Source organism: Coffea arabica, chromosome 7c, assembly GCF_036785885.1.
Source record: "Coffea arabica cultivar ET-39 chromosome 7c, Coffea Arabica ET-39 HiFi, whole genome shotgun sequence".
Taxonomy (NCBI): Eukaryota; Viridiplantae; Streptophyta; class Magnoliopsida; order Gentianales; family Rubiaceae; genus Coffea; species Coffea arabica.
This window is the reverse complement of record NC_092322.1, coordinates 12,714,096-12,735,326: the sequence shown is the minus strand read 5'-3', so window position 1 is coordinate 12,735,326 and position 21,231 is coordinate 12,714,096. Positions and strand designations below refer to the sequence as shown.

Sequence of the window (21,231 nt, the reverse complement as noted above, 5' to 3'; positions counted from 1 at the left end):
GTACTTACAAACCAACTGCAACTTATTTACATCTGACTTCAATTTGTTTATACCTGACTCCGATTTATCGACCGCCAACTTTTATTTTTTTTTTTCTTTCTAAACTAATTTACGCCGAACTTCAATTGATCTATAGTACTCGGGACAAACTTGTGCAGAACACAAATTGTGGGGGCTCTGAATTCAGAAAATCAAGTGATTGTTGCCCTTTCAGGCAGCCAATCAACCATTACCACTCATCACGATTGGTGCAATTGTGATCGACTCTTATCCGTTCACTCATCAATTTATTGATTTACATCCGAAGGAGTTAAAAATCTAGTTACTCTTAATTTCTCGACCCAATTACATCTCACCACAACCATAGTTTTAAAATTTCACTCAAGCTCGAATAAATAATTTACTTTCCCAATTCCTTGTCCTTTGCAAGGTCTCTTCTCTTGGGTGGCTCTAGGGAGGCACCTCATTCTAAGACGATGAACCGTATCCCTGAAACAGCTAAACCAAATAAAGCCCCAAAATCTACCACTTCACAGTTTGCAAGTTTTCCACGCAAAGGCATTCTATTAGGAAAATGAAAATGAAAGGCTGTAGACTCTCATGTGTACCAAACCATGGAATTTGATCTTTTATTCAATATCTCAGTACTTTTATTATGCATCATACTACCGGCAGAGCCAGTTTAAATTACAACTGTAGCAGCCTTTTGCTCGTGCTGTTCCGAAATCCATACGATGATTATAATACATAGTTGCCAAAATGAAGACATGGAGCCTGATAGTTGATTGAGGATAATAAGCTATAACCACGTGTGTTACTGCTACACATACCTATGATCTGTTTCTCCTGGTTTGCCTTTTCCTCCAGGCAAGCAAGGAGTGTGAAGTAGACGGTCTTGCACGGCAGCATGTTTTGGGCCAATTCCTCCTATTCCTAGCATCAAAGAAGTAGAGTCGTCTGGAAGAAATAGGGAGCTTTGAAGAGGGATGACTTTGCTGCACCAGCCAAATGCAAGATGAACATTTGTAACTGAGAGTTGCATTGCAGATATGCAAACCAATCATCACAACCGCCCATATGTTGCAATCATTCCTCTCAATCTCTCCGCCTCACCATTCAACTCATCAAAACCCATCGAACTGGGTAACCTCCAACTCCAATTTCCAAACTGCAATAGGGGGAGGGACAAAGAACATTATTATTAACATAGGCCATCTTTCAAACTGAAATTATCTGGTCCTGATGCTCCAAAAACTCCATTATTTTGAACCATCTTCACACAATTACTCTCCAATTTAAAAGACAGGCAGTCTGAAGCAGTAAAATTAGGTTGAATCATGTCAATTTCATGTCATCCAATGCAAATGCTAATGAAAAATGATCCACACTATATGACTCCAAAAATAAAGCTACTGCAGTGCAGCATATCCCGCCAAAAAGAAAACTTCAAATGGAAGATGCATAATGAGGATTTTCAGCATAATAGTTATTCCACAAGGATACAGAGCCAAATAATTATTCCATTCATCTATTTGCAGCTTAATCTTTACCTGAGTTGCCGGGATATTCATCCTAGCTGAACTTCCCAATCCAAGGATGTCCTGCATTGGTATTATTGCAGTCCGAGCGACCGAAGAAAGCGCAGCCCGGATCAGTGCCCATGAAATTTCATTTTGGTCAATACTTCCAAGATACTTTATAACCTGTATCGCCAATTTTCCAAATATAATAACAGGAATTTTTCCAAATATAATAACAGGAATGCATCCTAGAAGGAATCATATTCTTTTCGGGAAAAAGTACCATATAATAGTTCACAAGCATCCTTTCCTCTCTCTTTTTTTTTTTTCTGGGGATTGGGAATTGACAGGATACACATTCAAGTGTAGCTAAAATTTTTCAGAAATTAAACATTGTAGAAATTCTACACTCACATTGTCTCTCTCCCACTGCGGCAATACATCCCACCATCCTCGGATCTGAAACACATAATAAACTGTCAGAGGCTGCTTTTGGTCTGAACTGCTTAGCAATTATGAAAGGGCTGGTCTTGAAACTATAAACAAGTACTGTACCATATAAATAAGAAAGGAAAGCATTTTGGCACATTTTCAAAACATTTTTCCCACAAGAGTAGTAAACTGAAAGAAGTGAGAGGAATAAATCTTCTACTGACAGAAGACACACTGACTTGACAAAAGGTGGTCCAGCTTTGTACAACCATTGCATTTTACTGGCTATATTTTGGTGGCAAAATTGTGATTCGTTTTATTAATTAATCCTGTAAAGGGTCTTTGCCTTCGATTTGAACAGCACGGCTCATATCCTCTCCTGATATGATCCTCATGAAGAAAAAATAAATTGATTTAATAAGAAAATCATTAGTTACAACTTCGTAGACAAAGATAGAGATATTACAGTGTCATTATCATGAGTTCCAGTGTACACAACTTGATTGTGCTCATGCTTGTGAGGCAGATGAGGGTTCTTTGCATCACTTCCAAACCCTACACAGGAACCAAGAGAAAATGTTTTTCAGAGCCATTGACGTTCACTATGAGTACAACAAGAGAAAGTGAAAATTGACTGAATACCAAACTGAAGCACAGCCATTCCTGGTGCATCTATTGATTTTCTTAGCTGAACCACATCATCAGTTATCACTCCCTGTCATTTTGCCTTTAAAGGGTTAGTTTTGGCAAGTATAAGCTTCAGGAAAATTATAAGTAGGATGAGGTTCATTTACAGGATTAAGAAGCAAAACATACAAGATGCAGAGAAATTAAAGCCATAGTCTTGAAACATAACTGAGAACACTCTTAGCCAAGAAATTATAAAGCAAATGAAGCAGTGCAAACCAAGGACGATAATTAGCTATAGTAACCCATTCATGTAGTCAAGGCAATAGGCACGAGTCATGTCAACTCAGATCTCCTTATAACGAAAGCATAAGACTTGAGCACTATATAGAAAACAAAAAGGCTAAAGATGAATGGTGTGCAGCATAAACTTCCATCCAGCTCTCAGATATAAATTCTCCTCACCAATGCGTGCTGATTGCATACAATGTCAATGACACCACAACCTTGTAAGTAATAATCAAAATTCTGACTATGGTTGCAGCTAAAATTGAAAGGGACATGTCCGAAGAACCAATTTTTTTCCCATACATACCAAGTCTTCTGCTATAATATTGATCTTTCCAACAGCTCTGAATATGGCATCAAACAAAGGTTTTCCAGGTCCTACCTACCAGCAATTAAAAAACAATCACAGTGACTACTTTTAATAGTTAAGAAAATGTAAAACCAAAAATACTGATAAAAAGATCTGACCTTCCATCTTCCTACCATTGCAACTTTTGCTTCTGCATAAGTGGCATGACACAAAATATTGGTAGTTCAATAAGATATTCAGACAATCCAGAAATTCAGCAAACTGAAAATGGCCTCACCAGAAGGAACAGCCCAAAAGCCAGCAAATCCTCTAAAGTGATCAATCCGAAATTCATCAAACAGATTTTGAGCCCGTCTAATGCGGCGTATCCACCAAGAAAATCCATCCTTCTCCATGGCTTTCCAATCATATAGGGGGCTTTACAGAGAGAGCTCATAGTTAATAATCAAGTCAAATATATGATCTACAAGACTAGAGATCATTTGTTTTCTCCAAATTCTATACATGCTCTCAAGCCATATTTGAATGAAAGCTACCGCCTAATGTTTATATTTTGTCAATTAAAGATAGTCCAAAATCAACAAAGAATGTCAAAGAGAGATTTAGAGTAGAACCACCACCAAAACCACTAAGAGAAGGGAACTACCTCTATTGCTTTATAACTTCAATAGGTGCAGATCTTATTGTTTCATAAGGCTAAATTCTAAAACAGGTAAACTAATTTCTCTCTCTTCAAGAACCTGCCAAAACACACTGGCTAAGCATATAAGCAGTAAAGCACTCTCTCATCATACAACAAGGTCCCTCCATGGTATTTAAAATAGCAACGCATTTCAGATCCAAGAAAACTAAGGCATTCTAACATGTTTCTCACTGCAATCAGTGGATATATGTTTCCACATCTAAATCAAGTAAAAGGTGTATGGTAAGACTAAATTCCTTCAGCAAAAGTATCTAAATTTTACGTGCACTAATTGGTAAAGAACTTCAAAGGAAAGGCCACCAAAACCTTCTATAAGAATCATCCCCTACAGCACAGACTGCAAACAAACCATAGCTGGATACTATCATTTTTTTTAGCGGTGTCACCAAAATATTTTTCTTTCACACTTTTCATCATTATTACTTCCATCCATAGAAGAACAATAGATACTAAGGGCCTTTTTTAAAATTAACCTTACTATCAAACGGTGTAGAAGCTTTTACACGAGTCTGAAGCAAGAATCACAGATGCACTGCTAAATCTGCATGTGCATCTCTGACAAGCATTACATTCGCGACTAGCCAGCTGCAAATGCTAAATACTTATTTCTGATAAATACCAAACACTAAAGCACTTGAAAATGTTCGAGAATGATGATCACTTGACTAATGTAGGAGTAGAATAATTAAGCAAATAGTAAATGATCAATCTTAGATGAATGAGTTATTGAAAATTATTGGTAAGCATGGTCTTAGTGTTCAAATATAATCCATAATAACATTATACTCCCTGAAAAGCATTAATATGAAAGGCAGATATCTTTACATCCTTGCACACTAGTTATGGAATCAATAGTACCTCTCCCAAAGTTGACCGGTTTCACTAAAAGCATCAGGTGGAACACCACTTACTAGGACAGGAAAACCACTCCTATTCTGTCATAGCATGTATAGGAAGTTAGAGGAAGTTGAATAGCCTTTAGAACCTTGTCAAAATAATTTCGAAGATCAAAATATTTTATCAAATAATGACTAACCAGCAAAAACTGTTTCTTATTTGCCCAAACATCTGCACTATGATAACCAACATAAATTGGCATGTCTCCCATTATACTAATTCCTTTCTTGTGAGCATAATCATGAATTTTTTGCCACTGCCTCTGGAATAAAAACTGTTGAGCGACAAATATGTCAATCTGTGCAAGAAAGTGAATATTAATCGTCACAAGGTAGTTGAGAATCAAGTCTTGACAACTAAAAGAAGCATAAGGCAGGAAAGCACTGGAAAGTTAAGATGGACCATACAAAATCCTTCCTAGTTTGATAAATCTCTTCCAATGCTGCAAGATGGCGATTTTTCAGTGGTTCAGGCCAATCATACCAGCTAAAAGTATTTAAAGAATCATCAATAGCAGCAAAATATGCAGCATCTTCAAGCCAACCTGTTAAGTGAGGACCATAATTACCAAAAGCCTGCGAGTATTGCATAACTGCTTGTTAAGTGTACGGCTAATATTGGTATTTGCATGTCCAAATGGAATATAAGGAGCGTCTCTCTCGTTGCAAAATTGTATCTCATGAATAGATAAAGTAAACTGAAGGAACATTCCAAAATGTCCTAAGGCAAAAGCAGCTAAGACCGAAAACTTACAGCATTGATTGGCTTAGATAATGCAGAATAGGAAACTCTCTGTGCTTAAGGTCAGGCAACATGTTAAAATTATGACACATTCAACCATTTTGTTTCAGTGTATAAAGCACCACTACAAAAATAAGTTCCACCAATCAACTAAATAAAACACTACACAACTGACCAAACCAAAACATACCTATGGGTTTGTCTTGTACGGGGACACAAGGAAAAGAAAAGTTATACCTCGAAGTCCTTAAAATCAATGTCATCCTGACCAGAAGCCTGGCAGATGTACTGCATTAGGAAAGGGGAAATCATAATCCCCACTGTCTTCCATAACTAGTACTTGTCACTACCATTGCCAACAAAAGTCTAAACTAGAGTGCAAACTAGAGTAAGAGCATCAGAGATATCACAAAGTTGCTTCTCAGCTTGATACAAAAATGATTCACAAAGGGATATGCCACTTACTTGCAACATCTTGATCCTTCCGAAAACGCTCAAGCTGACTTTTGAGCTCACCACCACTCAAAATAAGCCTCTTTGCAGCCTAAGTACATATGTGGAGAAGAGTCCCCATGTAAGTAAAATATAGTTCTGGTTTGCGGAATGTATAAATGATAAACAAATCGCACAGCGAAAATACACAGACACATAAGGAAAAAAATGAGTCAGTAGAAAAATATAGCACAAAAACATTTGTTGCACCTTAAAGTTGCCAATTGTTCCATGAGCCAAGGTTTAGCATAAAACAAATACAGAAAAAGTTTTACACTAAGAATCTGAAAGAACACAGAACCCAAAAACTGCTTAGCATGGTTTCTTGTGCGTCTCCTATCTGTATCCATTTTCTTTTGACTTTGTTTTCCCGTGCTTCATATAACTTTTAACCAAGTACAATTAGTTCAACATGCCAAAAAGTTAGAGAATAAAGTTGAAGCAGGTTAGCATGAGCTTCTTTTGACAGAGTGTTTCCATTCGTACAAATACACTTTATGCTATCCTATTCAAACTGAAAGTCCTTTAGTTACAGCTTTCTAGCCGCTTGGGGGAGAGGGGGGGGGGGTTTCCAAACCTTAACTACTTAAGTACCAAAGGCTGCTTTCAACTGGTTTCATAAGGGGGCTTTTCACTACAAGCTATCAGCACTCAGCGCTGTCTTAGATTGAAGGTCAGCTTATCTTATTGCCGTTCAATTTGTAAGGTGGGTTTCCGCTGAGAACGGAATAATGTTCGTGTCCAAAGGTGAACAAAGCCCTAGCTCTAGAGTTTGCTGCTTTAGCCAGGCTAGAGAAGGGCATATACTGCTCGCCTAATCAGAAAGCAAGTAAAAAAAGGGTATATGAGAACAAAGACTGAAATTATCAGATTGGTTCAGAATTAGTATAGTACAAAGAAGAGTTAAATGCAAAATTGCACAGTGCTGGAACTGAACTTTACTTACTAATTCTGGGTTTCAATTGTGATCCATAAGCATAATTTGCATTACCAAATAGCGATTGGTTTTCATGGTCCATAAGACCTTGCTACTTGTGAATAAAAGTTTCTTGTCCTGAAGAACCATAAAAGGCAGAGCACCAGGGATAAACGCCTAAATAATCTTTCAGTCTATACACAACTGCACAGCACTATTTCTAGATTCAGCCTCATCTTCTGAAAGTTATTTGATGTTAAAATGGAATACAACTCACTTTAAGGGGGATACATACCATTTAGGTTTCCATTTTCTTAGTTATTTTGTTTCCTGAATTCTTTTTCTGAATCAACTCTAGCTGCCAGATAGAGAAGACAAACCAAGCTCTGTAGTAATCGTTTGAGCAAGTACACAGCCATCAAATGGCTTTACACCATATTTTGAGTAAGAAAAAGTTAGGCCCCATCAAAGTGCAAACCTGAGGCCTTCTTTGAAAAAGGAATATAAAGTAAGCCCAAACATTTCCTCCATTTTCAACAGTAATGTTCAATTTAGGTTTCATAAACATACCCTTAAAGTCACTCAAGAGCCAATAACTCATGCCAAACCATGGAATCTAGCAGAAAAGATGTGGGAACTTTTACCTTTTCTATCAATGGATCCTTTATCTTAGCAACAGTTGAGAAATTCACATGGTCGATATCTCTGCATGAACAAAGAAAAAGAGGGGAAATTCCAACCTTTGAGAAATAAATCAAGATGACCAGAACAATACTGTAAGAATCCTCACAGTGGTTTAGGAAGCTCATCCTTCGACAAAAGACCATCTTCCACAAGTTCATCAAGAGAGATTAAAAGGGTGTTGCCACAATTTGCATCCTAAAAATGATGATTAACAAGGTTACCATCAGCACAACAAAAATAAACAACAAATAATTAGCTTTTCCCCTCCATGCTTAAGAAAAAATTGCTACACAATAACTAACAGGGATTATCATTAGGGGTGCTACTCGCGAGTACGTTGGTACTCAGCTCAAAGAATACTTTACTCGATAAAAATTGAGCTCGAGCATGAGCTCGAGTTCAAGTAGCTTGATTAAGAAATCAAGTCGAGCTCGAGCTACTAGCGAGCCTTATCAAGCTTCATACATATCAATTATATATATATATATATGCGTGTGTGTGTGTGTGTGTGTGTGTGAAAAATTATTTGTAAATCCTTCTTAAAGCTACCCCATGTATACCACACCCCACCCTTCTCTCTCACTTTGCTTTCGTTAATTTCCAGCCACCACCACCCCCAAATCCCCTCATCTCTCTTTCCCTCTGCTTACTAACTCTCTTGCCCCCGATCTCTGCATCTCATGCTCTTAATTACCTCTTCTTCATCACTCCCTTGCCCTCATGTCTTGTCATCGTTGCTTTAGATTTTGGGTTTTGGTACTTTGGTTCATAATCAGAGTCCAAAGTAGAAAATGCAAACCTACATGATTGTTCGTTTTACTGATCTGGGTGCTACAGGATTTACAGGTACTATTAGATTTCTATTATCTGTATTTTCATTTTTGAAAATTGTATGAGGACAAAATTTTGGTTTACAAAAGGTCTTTCACTCATTTCTGATGATCTGGACTCTTGAGAACATAGGCAACAATGAACCTTCTTGTGCGTCTTTTGGGTTCCTATGAATCTGAATATGCAGTTGAATTTTTTAAGGTTTTGGAATTTCTTGACTTTTTTTTGGCTGTGAAAACTCTTTTTTTTAAGATTTAAGACATGAAATTCCTGGGTTTGTGACTTGCTCAACTTGAGCTTGAGCTTGAGCTTGAGTATGCCGCAAGTCAAGCTCAAGTTGCAAAATTTAAAACTTGATGAGCTCAAGCTCGATCATAGCTATTAGTGGTCGAGTTTGAGCTCGAGTATGGTAAAACTCGAGCTTGACTAGACTCAATTACACCACTAATTGTCGTAAGGGAGCTCAGAAAGAAAATGGACATGGTGTCATGATGTGTTTCATGATGTGAGTGTACATGATAAAACAGAAAAGCATATACATGAATCCCTTAGTCCTGAACTCAAAGCAGATGAGAGATTAAGGGATGCATTCCAGAAAACAAAAGTTCTATCCTTCTCTGGAACGAATTAAATTTTATTTCACTTTCCCAGATAGGAAAAAGAAGAAAGACATCTAGAAAATCTGCCTTTTCACATTACAATTTAGAACTTTATGCTGATTAAATTTCCCAAATTAGATCTTCTCCTTATTTACTGCTCGTCCTAATATTTGCTTCTTCATAGAAATTGGGAAAAAAACTGAGATTACAATCACCTGGCCAGAATAGGGTGAGCCTTCTTCATTGGCTCTCCTTCCTGGTGGAACTAGAGGAAGAACCTGCAACCACACATGTAATGTAACACCTCAAACCACTCATCAACTGAAGTCACAAAATTGAGTTGAGGAATCTAAAGTTATATACAAAAGAGTGTACTACATCTTCTAGCAAACTGCTATGGCATACTCTTTCATATTGCTTTAGGTATTGGGACCGAAAAGGATGTGAACTAGAAGTAAAAAACTTTCTAGACTATAAGCTACTAGAATGAAAATTACTAGAGATAGCACTCCAAAATCATTGCTTTCTCTGATATTTCTTAACAAATTTGTCACTTTCCTGAGTAATTGAATATATTAGTTCATTTCATACCTTAAAAAACTTAACAAAGTTTAAACATGGTCAACCTTACCTTGAAAATATATACTATATACACATGTATTGTCAAAGTCAAAACTTTATCAGCCTATTTTCATGATTGACTGCCTCCAGTGCCAACATATCTAAATTTCCGATGGAAATGCTCGAAAATGAGGGTCATGGTATGATCAAACGCTCAAACATATCTTGGAAAATTCCATACCTGCGTTTTACAACCACTGCTTTTTCTTTTAATCCAAACACTCATATGACATTAATCTGAAAAAAGTGCTACAGTAAAAATAAAAATTTATTAAAAAAAAACAACCTACAGAAACAGCAAAAGAAAAAAAAAAATACGCACAGAAACAGCAATCCAAACAGAGCCTCAACTTCTCCCAATTGACTACTCCCAGCACTGAATTTTTCTCAGGAAAAAGCTTCAATAACCAGTATGACTTAAAATGCTAAACTTGTAGAGAATATACCTGCCAAACGGAGCAGCCGGCAAGATGAAGCCAATCGAGGAAACGAAAGGCCCGAGGACCAAGATCACCGATTCCATAAGGTCCAGGAAACGACGTCGGATGGAGGAGCACACCGGCTCTTCTACGGCTACTAGAATCAGAAGCCTCCTTCGGATGCCAGTCCTCGTAGTCAGGCGGCAAGTCCTCACCGACGACGACCGCACCGCCGCGGCCGTTCTGGAAATACACTGCAGTAAGACACTTTTTCCGGCTAGTCAAGTTCGGAGTCAATTTGGCGGTAAATGGAGGTACGGCGAGGGCGTTGGTGGTGGCCGGCGGTGACAACTGAGGTGGAGGAAAAAGAGTCGGTATCTGTAAAAGAGAAGACATCTGAATTACCATTCCAACTCCGAAACTAGGAAAAAAGCTTCCATAGGGATTCGATGATGTATTTAAACTTCTGAATCTTTATTTTATTTTATTTATTGAAATTATATGTTTGTAGGATTTATAATTTTTTTCCCTGAAAATTGCGTTTTTAAAATGGAAGCTCAGAGTGGAGTGGAGTGGGAGGAGTGTAGGCAGGGAGCAGAGAACACGTGAATACACGTGGACACTGGAAGAAAAGTTATTGCTAAGGCGCCGTTTGGATGGAAGGAAGGGAAGGCAAAGCAAAGGAAAGGATATCAATGGGAAAAAAAAAAAAAAGAAATGAAAGTAGAAGAAAGTGATTTCTGTCCATTTTGTTTGAATTATTAAGTATGGAAGGAAAAAAAAAATACTGAATTTTTATTTGGATTGAAAAAGGAAAAGAAAGAAAAGGAAAATATCAAGTGTTAATTTATTGAAAGGAAAGGAAAAAGTGATCTTTTAAAAAAATTTTAAGTTATTTCAATTGATTTAGTTTCATTTCCCTTTTCTGCCTATTTTTTTGATGGAAGTTATAACTCAATAAAATAACTCGACCCATTTCCTCCCTATTCTTTCCTTTCCTTTCTCAAAAATAAATCCAAATAATAAAAACCAAATCCTTCCAATACCTCTACTTTCTTTTCCCTCCCATTCCATCAATGCTAACAGTGCCTAAAGACAAGTTGCTAAATTACCATCTAAATTTGGCCCTTCTTTAGATTAGAGTTTTTTGCAGAAGCATTTTTATATTTTTTATGAACACATTTTATAACTGTCAATTTTTATCTCACGTTAACGTTAATCAAATCACTATAGTACATTTCCTTACAACAAAAAAAAAAAACTCACAAAAATAGCAATTCAAACGGGTTCTTGATTTTTACTAAATTCCATACTGGAAAAAATTCAAAATTTTGTTATTCAATTTTACTATATTAAATCCAATTCCAAATTTGTTTTCTACTTAATTTGAACAAAAAAGCAAAGAAGAAAGTGACTTGACTTGTTGTTGTGTAAAATTATAATGTTTTTGTTTTAATTGCGCGCGAGACAATTAAAATTTATGTAGGCTCGCATAATTATCAAGTCTCAAGTTTTATTATTGTCACCATAAATTTTACCACTGATATGATAGCAAAACTGCCATAAAACAAGTCAAATCAACTACCATCACAATTCACAAATTGCCTGGAGAGGGATAATCTTGTCATTTTCTTACTATTGTATCGAAATATCGATCACAATTCACAAATTACCTATGAATTTTCGTAAACGATTTTCTTTCCCCCCTCAATGATTATTTTTGACCTGATTGCTGATTGTTGCAGGGAAACGAACAAAAAAGGTGGAATTTTTCTTACCTCAATAGTTAATATTACAGGCATTTTTGTTTGGCAACTTCTTTCTTACTTCCCCCCACGTTTTCATATTTTTCTTGAAAATGTTACACGTTTGTAGTATAAATAAATCTTATATACACTGACGGTGTATACATAATCACGGCTGGATAAACGATACATATGCAAAATTTGAGTTTTAAATTTAAATTTGAATTATGTGTCATACATTTAATAATAAAAATATATATCATGTCAGTGTACAGAAGATTAATCCTTATAGTATATACTTTTCAAAGAAACTTGAGGATTGTTATCCAGCCTATGTTACATTTGTCAAAAAAGTCATGCTAAAAGCCTCTATGATCTATTTTTAGCCGAAATTTTATCATGTTTTTGATGCTTCATAGCCCTTTTCAATTCACTGATTTAGTCAATATATGTACCTGAAATTGATTGCATATCAATGGAAACAATAGATTTAGTAAGAATTTCATTCACATTCTCAGTGCAAAAACATCAAAACCATCTCTAGTGCAAATTACCAAGAAGTTGTATTTGCCAATCATGATTTACCAATTAGTATAACCAAAGGTTCTATCAAGCATCTTGTTTTTCTGCATCACACATGGAAATTGACCAAATACTGTTGGAAATAGGAACCTTCAAGGCTTCAACCCCTTGTGCTCTTCAGCCAAATAAGAGATAATCAAGAAGCTCTTCAGACTGACTACAGACTTGTTGAATTCTTACAGCTTAACCTTATTAAAGTCCTGGATCCTTTCAGTTAGTTAATCATAGATAATATGATTAATGAACCATGATCCCTCAGGACAAAGATGAGTTGATCTCACACACACACACATATATATACACATGTATATGTATATATGCTTTTGCCTAATCCTTCTCTCTGTATTAACTATGCTTTACACAGCCATGATCACTAATTTACAATCTTCTTTGAGTATAACGAGTTGTCATTTAGACCATTTCTAATTTTCTGTAGACTGCTAAATGGAAGATTCAGACTGCAGAAACCAAAGTTGCTGCACATTGCTTCTGAGTGCTGATAGATGATGACTAAATCTTCCTGCCGTATTTCTCAGATGTCATCAGACCAATCGTCGAAATCATTATTATCATAAAACAAGCCATCGATGATTTGATCGATCAGTGATTCGATAAACGTGTTGCAACTGACTGTAAAGATTCGACCCACTCTATTGCGAGCACTGGAAAACCAGGCGAAAACTGCAGCACAAGTTACAGCTGCCACACAAAACCCTGCAGTTCCTGCAATGCCTTGTAAATCCATCTTTCTGAATATGGAATTGCCTGTCACTACCTCTGTGCCAACCGTGGCTGCAAACACAACCTGGAAGATAGAGAAGGGATGAAACTAATACTTCAGACTATGAGGAATGAATCAAGAAACTTTACAGATGATTTATGTGATTAATTTTGTGAGGGAGTTAAAAGTGATTTTAGGCCTGCTCGTGCATATCCAAATAAATAACAAATGGAGAAATGATATTAGCTAGTCATGTTACCAAGTGTATTTATAAACATACACCATATTAGATTTGATGAACAAATGACAATCTACGTTTACTGGAGTCAAAATCCACCTTTTTCTGTTATCAAGTGATCACCTCCTCAATCAGCATATAAAACTGCAACTCATCAATCATCACTGCAACCAAATTGCTTCCACTTACATGTAAAGTCCTCTGTTCTTTTTCATCTTTGAGTGCATTATTTTATCTTGTCTCCTTTTTCTATAAGGTAAGATCATGCCATAGAACAATTTTCGATCCGAGACATTAACAATTTTCGATGCCAATAAATAGCACGAGAAAGTGTAGACACTAAAATAATAAACGACTAATATTCACTACTGTTAAACTATGGGATTTTCCAGTTTCTTAAACTCTCTCCAATTCTCAATCCCCACAGCACAAAATTTAAACAGGAAGATGATCTCTCCTCCATGAATTGATTCTACTATTGTGTGACAATTTATGAGAAACTCTTCCCCAGCTATACTAAGTGTTCGCTTGACCAATCAATCGCTTGCGTCAAATCTCCAAAACAAAAATGAACAGTTTTGCACCATTTATATTATCTATCTCAATAGCATGGAGAATGGGAGAAAAAAGAGACAAAGGCATATATGGTCTTAGTACCATGAAGCAGAAAAGTCGAATTTTACCATGGCAAGACGACCAGAGATGATCTCAAAGTCATGACTCTTCTTCGAGCTCTCAATATACTCAGACAAAGTAGCAAAAAACCGAGGCATCTGATCATCTTCCCCGTTCACGCCCTTAGTTTTCATCACCCCAACACGATCAGACCCATAAGTCCTCAGAGTACAGAGTCTTGGCTGCAACACAATCTTAGCACTGCTACTACTAGTACTACTACCACCATTTTCTCCACTGGTTTGTGTAACCTCAGCAGGAACTCTAGCCTTCTGAACCTGCAAATTCAACCCCAGGCTACTACTCTTCTCCACAACCGGATTCTGGGACTTCAACTCACAAAAAACCGGCCTAGCCAAGGCCATTTTCTTGGAACAAGAATATAGAATCTGGGTTGATTCAGAAGTGAATGTTCTTCTTCTTCCTTTTTTTTTTTTTTTCTTTTCTTTTTTGGGTCTCCAAGGAATCTTTAGCTATCCAAGGCTTGGTCGTCACTGTAGAGTCCACGTCGATAGAAAGGTTGGCGCATGGGAGGTGTGGATTTGTGATTGGTGGGGTGTCTTGCCTCTTGTTTGTTGTCTGTATGGGAGATACGTGGAAGAATAATTGGTCGTAGAAGTTGCTGTCGATGGAACTTTTGAGAAGATTGATGATCCATGTTAAACATGTTAATAATAATAATAATAATGGTGGTTGAATTAAATCATCAAGTCTTCTCAGAAAAGTGATGTCCAGATAATCCCACTCACATTGGTGAAACTCTCACAGGGGAAGAATTTGAACTTTTGATAATTGATTTTAGTTTTTTTTTTTTAATTTTCCATCCATCTAATTTTTTAACTCTAATTGAATGGCTATTAGGGTTCTTTTTAAAAAAAAAAAAAAAATTGTTGGTTCATAAAATTGAACAGAAAAATGAAATGTGATTTATTCGACTTGACAGGAAGAGTTGATGCGCCGAGAAAATAGAAATGATCATTCACATTTAGAAAAAGGAAAAGTGATATTCGCACTCTTAAATTAGACTCTCTAACGTTAATTTACTAAATAAAATATCACTAAGGAGTGTCAAGGCTATATATATATATAATCCCATATCTAATATGGAGAACTTAAAAAATTCTTAAATCTAATAAAGAAAAAGACAAAAATAATAATAAAGAAAAGACAAAAATCTAAACAAAACCCACAAACCCCCCCCCCCCCCCCCCCCCCCCAATCAGTTTGTCTTTGGAGAGAAAAAAAACTACTCACTGAAAAAACACTAAGAAAGGGAACAACTCTCTTACTAGTAAAAACATAGGAAAAGAGACCTTCGCTTGGCACCGTGATCTCCTTCCCGTAGAGGAAAAAAGCTATTAGAAGACTTTGTAGAAAGAAGATCTGAAATGTAGGAAAACTGTAGTTCAGAGAAAAAGATAGTTGGCTAATTTGAAAACAAGATGTCACTTCCATTAGAAAAATAAAAAAGTTTTCTTTTTTTGGATTGTAAATTATTTTGAATAATTTATTTACTTGTATTATCAATACATTTCTAATTACTTTTTTTATTTTAAATATATCACATCAAAAAAATATTATAATAATTTTTTTAAAATTATTCCAAGTAATCTACTATCCAAACACATTCAAATATTGCATTCAAAAATTGCATTTGAAAGCGGAAGATTGGTCGCTTAGCTGTTGGCCCATATGCAAAAGATGTTTCAAAAAGGGGTCCAGCCCACCCCTTCTGATCAAAAGTGTCTTCTTGATTTTAAAAAGAAGAGAGCTTTAGCCCCATTTTTGGCATTGCTGGATACGGTAAGCCTGCGATTGGAGACCTAAGAACTAGAGGACATCTGGTGCTGGGGTTTATCTGCTCGTAGATTAAGCAACAATGTACTTGTAGAACTGCCCCCGCTCAGAAGGCCCACAATGCAATATAGAACTAGCCACAGGAGTTGGTCCCAATCAATGCACTCGTCACCATTAGATAAGTTCTTACTCAAAAGCTTTTTTTTTTTTTTTCTGGACACGATAAATTCTATTTTATACGAATGAATCTAAAGGGATCAATGAAAAATTCGGAGAGGATTAAACCGCCATCGGATCACCTATTTATACTCTATACTAAGAGAAAGGGTAGATCCAAAGAAGTTAATGAGAACTCGGAGGGGACTGAACCGCCACCAGATCAGACGGGTGCATTTGCACCCGCTGGTAAATTTTTAGAAAATCCTGAATAAGATTGCAGGTCAAGGGAATTTTAAAACTCTCCCTCGTGACCAACTACTCTATGATTAGTTGACGACTCAAAATCTATTATACTTGAGAGAATTCGATCATACACGTTTTATGTTAGGTGCAATTGTGTACTAGCTAGTATTGTTGTACTTAGTTTGTGATTTGGTATTATACTTGCATTAAATAATTGTACAAGTGAAATTTGGTTTGTTTTTATTGGCAAGAATGCTGATTTTGTTCGTGTAACCCATATGTTCTAAAAAGTACAACAGTTTATGTACGTGTAAATCAAACTTTTCCCTGGATGTCCATAGTTAATAGCTTCTTCATTTAGAACTTTTTAAAGGAAAAAAGAAGTGAATAAATGCAGCTTGCTAGAGATGAACAGGACTGCAGCTGACAATCTCGAGAATCCATGCATGATCAAACTGATTACTATCTATTAAAGTTTTTTTTTAAAAGAGAACTTGTAGCCGCTATCTGAGAGTATACACTAGATAAACCTTATCTTGTGTAATAGTCCGCTAATCACACGAAAGAATAAGACGCACAAAGCTTGTATACTGAGTAAATCTTGTCCTGTGTAATAGCCCACTAACCACATGAAAGAGTAAGACGTATTAGGCAAGCCTTGTCCGATGGATGAATGTTCCAAAAGAGATTCGAATTCGGGTTAACAAAAAAACATGACACCAACTCTATCATCTTGCTCAAGCGACACCATCTATTAAAGTTGACTCCAAATCAGAGCCTAATACAACTACATGTTTATGGTCCATTATGGCTTCATGAATCATCCCAGCATCTGACAGTACGTGGAAGTAGAGTTTCTTTTTTTTTTTTTTTTTTTTTTTCTTATTCGCCACCATCATTGAACATCTTCTAAAGTTCTGTAGACATTGAAGATTTAGAATCTCAGGGAAGCATCACATTGATCCATAATGTGCTATTATCGCCTCTCTACAGGTTCTTTTTCGCCTTAATCGTGGAATATTAGCCATTTCTGCATTCAGTGCACAAGTGCTGGAAGATATTAAATCTATTGTCAATTCCCAAATTGTGGAAGATACAATTTGAGCAATTTCATATTTTTAGAATCCAGATCACAAGATAAAGCCTAAGGAAATATAGAAATCAAGGTAGCTAATTAACCACACCCTTCTCCCCCCTTCCCCCAATATATGAACAAAATGAAATGATTTGTCTATGGCCATGTGAAATCAGATGCAGAGTACATATATTCGAAAGAACGAACAGATAAATGAATTACTTTTACGGTCCCTCTCTTTGCACCTCGTTGATCATATATTGAATCTTTCCCCTACAAATATTTTTCTAGGCCTAATATATCTACAAAAAACTACTCACCTTATGAATTAGAGATGGAAAGAGACCATAACCAAGATGACCTAAAAATCATCATACCCTTACAAAGAAAATACTCAATTCAGGTCCATTGTTCCCTTCTGGGCTCAACATGTACAGTGTCTCCGAGTCCTTTGATCCAACCACACGTTCAAAATGTGCCCGAATATATGCTATTTCCCCATCTGCCCCCTCCACCTCTGATTTCCCAGGCAAGACGCCGGCGCCCATGGAAATGGCCTTGAGAACTTCCATGACGTACAAGTCTTCCTCTGAAGCCTCCCTTTTGACCCCATAACCAGCTTTCTTCCCATTACAATACATTGTCCACATGGGCTCCTCTAACACTTTTGTCTTGTCTTTTTCAGGCCTCTTTTCGCATTCTAATGCAATCCGAACCATCCCTATGCTCATTTCCCTTTGCAATACGGTGGTCTGCATGGCCAGCTCTACAACCAACGTGGGGAGAGTCCTAGGGTTTTCTTGTATGGAAAGGCTAACGCGGCCTTTCCGGTATCCGAACAACGTGCCCGTGATTCGCGAGCCGGCATTGTTCCTTCCATCCGGTATTTTGCCTCCCGGAAGAGTGGGGAACTTGCATGCAGGTGATATGATGGGAAATGATCGAAAAACAGATCGAAAAACGCGAAGAACTTTTGGCTTGTTTTTTTTCTTTGTTGATGGTTGAAGAAGGGACAATGGTGGCGCAGGTGGAGGAGGTTTTGATGAGGTTGATGATTGAGAGCTAGTGCTAACTCTTGGCTCCCCCATTACCGGTCCGTCACAACCAGCAATGGAGAAATTCCATGAGAGGGAAGAAAAAGAAAAAGAAATGGAGAGAGAGTGAGGAGGGACAGAAGATGGGGGAGAGAGACTAGGCTTGGTTGTCAAATCAAGTGGCTGATCTGAAGTTTATGGCCAAGTCTTTGTAGAGCTGATTTTCAGGTGTTAGTACTTGGTGATATTTTTTTGGATCTTTTGCTTGAATTAAGTTTGATGTCCATGGGTTTAGGAACCTGAAATATTGGAAACTAGATTACGTTATATTTGTATCTGTGTCAAGCTATGTTTTCAGAACCGGACCGGATATCGACTCGGCCGAGGTCAGGGGTCAGGGGTCAATGGGTTCGATCGGGGGTCGATAGGGGTCGAACCGGATGACGTCATAAATAAAAATTATTTAAAAATTAAATTATTGTATATAAAATATCCAATAACATATTGATATTAATAAAGGTATATTCATATATATTTGATGTTTCAAATATATTTAACAAGAAAATACAAAAAAATTAGAACAATCAAGTAACAATTTATATTATTTAATAAACATTAACAAGTTTATAATTAAAATTATGGATTTAATTGAAAAATAACATCAAATTTTAGGACAATATTTATAAAGTATGAAATATTTGAGGTATATTAATAAGTTTTCACAATTTAGGGGGCCAAAACATAATATTAAAAAAGTTTGAACTTTTTTTACAAAAGCTCCTGTTGGACCGGTTTTTCCGGTTTTGTACCGGTCAAACCCGGTTTTTGACCGGAGTTGACCAGGTCTTGAATCTCCCGGTTCTGATGACCAACTCGGACCGGACACTTGGCCGGTTCCCGGTTCAACCGGTCGGACCGGCCGGTCCGGTCCGAGTTTGAAAACACAGGTGTCAAGTGTTATTCTTATCATCATTATATATTTAATTTAGAAAATACTACTGGTACAAGATTATGTGTTGATAGACTGATTCCTCAATTTCGATGGTGATTAGACCTAGCTTATCCCCTTGCTTTTTTGGTATTTGTACACTTAGGACTTGGATTTGAACTAAATATTCAAAGATTTCCACCGTAAATACCAACTGGATATTTCTAACAGGTGTTGGGGCACCAAAGATTCAAATTCATTGAATCGTTTTGCAGCCAAGATTTTTGAGGGCTAACATCAATTTTACCCAAACAAATAAAATAGTTAGAGAATCCAATTTGGTATATCACGAAATGTATAGGAGAATAAACCAATGAACCAAATACCTCAGTTTTGATTGCTGAAAATATTCATTCAATTTCTGGTTTTTAGCTTTCATATGCGATTTTTCCAAGACAAACATCAAAAGTTCTACAACTATAGAAAAACTTACAGGCTAATTTGGAGTGGATACAGAATAACATGTCCAAAAGATAGGGGTGGATAGCTTTTGATTTTTTGACATTTTGCCACTGCTCTGACTGTTTAAGAAAGGTACCAAATGAACAAACCAAACCTTTGAACTCAAATGTAGTTCAAACAAACGAAAAAGTTACCCTGGACACTGCTAGAGGTTAAGTGTACAATTTACTGGTTAAATTAAAGTTTGCATTGTCATTGTATTAGTCATCACAAAGATAAGGACCGGATCCGGATTCTGATGGCCATATGTGAAATTAATTGTGGGATACAACTATGAATGGATGATAAAGTTTAGTATGTTCTTACACATTAGTATCTCTTATTCTCTATGTTTGCTTTTAGTGCCTACCACAATGATGTTTGGGAAGCAAAATGTTATTTCTTTTATTTAAGTTCGAGCTTGAGTTCGTCTCAAATAAAGACTCAACCTCAATCAATTGTCTGACTCTCGATGTTGAGTTTAATCTCACTCTTATAAGACGAGTTAAACTTGAGTTTTGATTTTGAAACTCAATCGAGCTCATGCTTGGCTTCGATCCAGCGAGCCTGGAGGAGTAGATAATTGTCTGCTTCAAAACTTCTTACAAAGTAAATATTGCCTGCAGGTTACCTTATGTAAGTGAATTCTCACAAAGTTTAAAAAGGGGGAAAAAAAAAAGAAAAAGAAAGCCACAGGGTGTTGTTTTTCAAACCTTTTTTTTTGTCAAATGGTAAAAGCCGTATTCAGGCGGTTTTTGGTTTGTACGTGCATGTATTTCTTAGAAAACGCATTTACTGAGTACTTTTTTTTTTACTGAGTTACTAATATTTGTTCCAGTTGTCTACTTTGTTTTAGACTTTTATTCTCATTTTTTTGCATTATGTGGTACGATAAATGGTATTCCTTGTTTTCCACAGTTCAATTTGGGATATACTCAATCCAGGAAAGAAGTATTGCACGTTGGAATCGACAAGAAAATTTCCACAAGTATTTATGTTTGATAGTTCTGACCTTCTTCTTTATAACCATATGTTAACCTTCCTTAATATTTACTGTCAGGAAAAAGTGGACGCTCTCTTTGTCACAGGAGCAAGGATTCCCAGGCTTATATATCTTGCACCTCATCGCCTTGAACATCTTGAAGTGGTGAAATTGATGGATTTTGCATGCTATAGGAAAGCAAGCAAGAAAGCAACATCGGGGGAACGTGCCGGTTCTCGGAGGATAGCAAGAGAATGTGCTGAGCATCTTGAAGCAAACTTGCCGCTGGCTGCTGAACTGGGGATGTTCCATTGGCTTGTCGTTGTTATCATTTTCAGTGGGGTTCATAAATTGAACTTTGATGTAGACATATCAATGAATCGGATTTTGCTAAAGATTCAAAGCTATATTTATGTAATGGGTCCGGATTCAGATTTTTAACTTAAAGGCTGCCTAGATCCAAGCCCTGCA

The 21,231-nt window shown here is 36.6% G+C and overlaps 3 protein-coding genes across 3 annotated transcripts; all 3 read right to left on the bottom strand.

The window, feature by feature from the left end:
* Positions 1-603: 603 nt before the first annotated feature.
* On the bottom strand, positions 604-10,690 carry LOC113700568 (4-alpha-glucanotransferase, chloroplastic/amyloplastic). Its single transcript, XM_072058068.1, has 16 exons — positions 10,108-10,690; positions 9,256-9,318; positions 7,717-7,805; positions 7,571-7,631; positions 5,984-6,062; positions 5,185-5,321; positions 4,917-5,075; positions 4,739-4,815; positions 3,455-3,594; positions 3,336-3,367; positions 3,175-3,249; positions 2,595-2,667; positions 2,419-2,507; positions 1,935-1,979; positions 1,551-1,703; positions 604-1,168 (listed from the first exon to the last, which is right to left on the bottom strand). Exons 1-16 carry the CDS (start codon positions 10,486-10,488, stop codon positions 1,064-1,066), a joined length of 1,758 nt encoding a protein of 585 aa, XP_071914169.1. The 5' UTR covers positions 10,489-10,690; the 3' UTR covers positions 604-1,063.
* A 1,624-nt stretch (positions 10,691-12,314) lies between these two features.
* On the bottom strand, positions 12,315-14,527 carry LOC113738699 (stress enhanced protein 2, chloroplastic-like). Its single transcript, XM_027265943.2, has 2 exons — positions 14,050-14,527; positions 12,315-13,212 (listed from the first exon to the last, which is right to left on the bottom strand). The coding sequence occupies exons 1-2, from the start codon at positions 14,404-14,406 to the stop codon at positions 12,940-12,942; spliced, it is 630 nt and encodes a 209-aa protein (XP_027121744.1). The 5' UTR covers positions 14,407-14,527; the 3' UTR covers positions 12,315-12,939.
* A 3,159-nt stretch (positions 14,528-17,686) lies between these two features.
* LOC113739516 (protein MIZU-KUSSEI 1-like) lies at positions 17,687-18,403 on the bottom strand. The gene has a single exon (XM_027266740.1). The coding sequence runs from the start codon at positions 18,401-18,403 to the stop codon at positions 17,687-17,689; it is 717 nt and encodes a 238-aa protein (XP_027122541.1).
* Between the last annotated feature and the right edge of the window lie 2,828 nt (positions 18,404-21,231).

What these genes read in the sequence shown, in the direction of transcription:
- LOC113700568 (XM_072058068.1), bottom strand. Translation starts at nt 10,488, where the DNA reads ATGGTAATTCAGATGTCTTCTCTTTTACAGATACCGACTCTTTTTCCT. An exon ending in ATAAGAAACAGTTTTTGCTG is followed by an intron (nt 4,816 to 4,916) that starts GTTAGTCATTAT and finishes ATGCTATGACAG; the next exon opens with AATAGGAGTGGTTTTCCTGT. An exon ending in CGCAGTGGGAGAGAGACAAT is followed by an intron (nt 1,704 to 1,934) that starts GTGAGTGTAGAA and finishes TTGGCGATACAG; the next exon opens with GTTATAAAGTATCTTGGAAG.
- LOC113738699 (XM_027265943.2), bottom strand. Translation starts at nt 14,406, where the DNA reads ATGGCCTTGGCTAGGCCGGTTTTTTGTGAGTTGAAGTCCCAGAATCCG. An exon ending in TCTCTGGTCGTCTTGCCATG is followed by an intron (nt 13,213 to 14,049) that starts GTAAAATTCGAC and finishes TCTATCTTCCAG; the next exon opens with GTTGTGTTTGCAGCCACGGT.
- LOC113739516 (XM_027266740.1), bottom strand. Translation starts at nt 18,403, where the DNA reads ATGGGGGAGCCAAGAGTTAGCACTAGCTCTCAATCATCAACCTCATCA.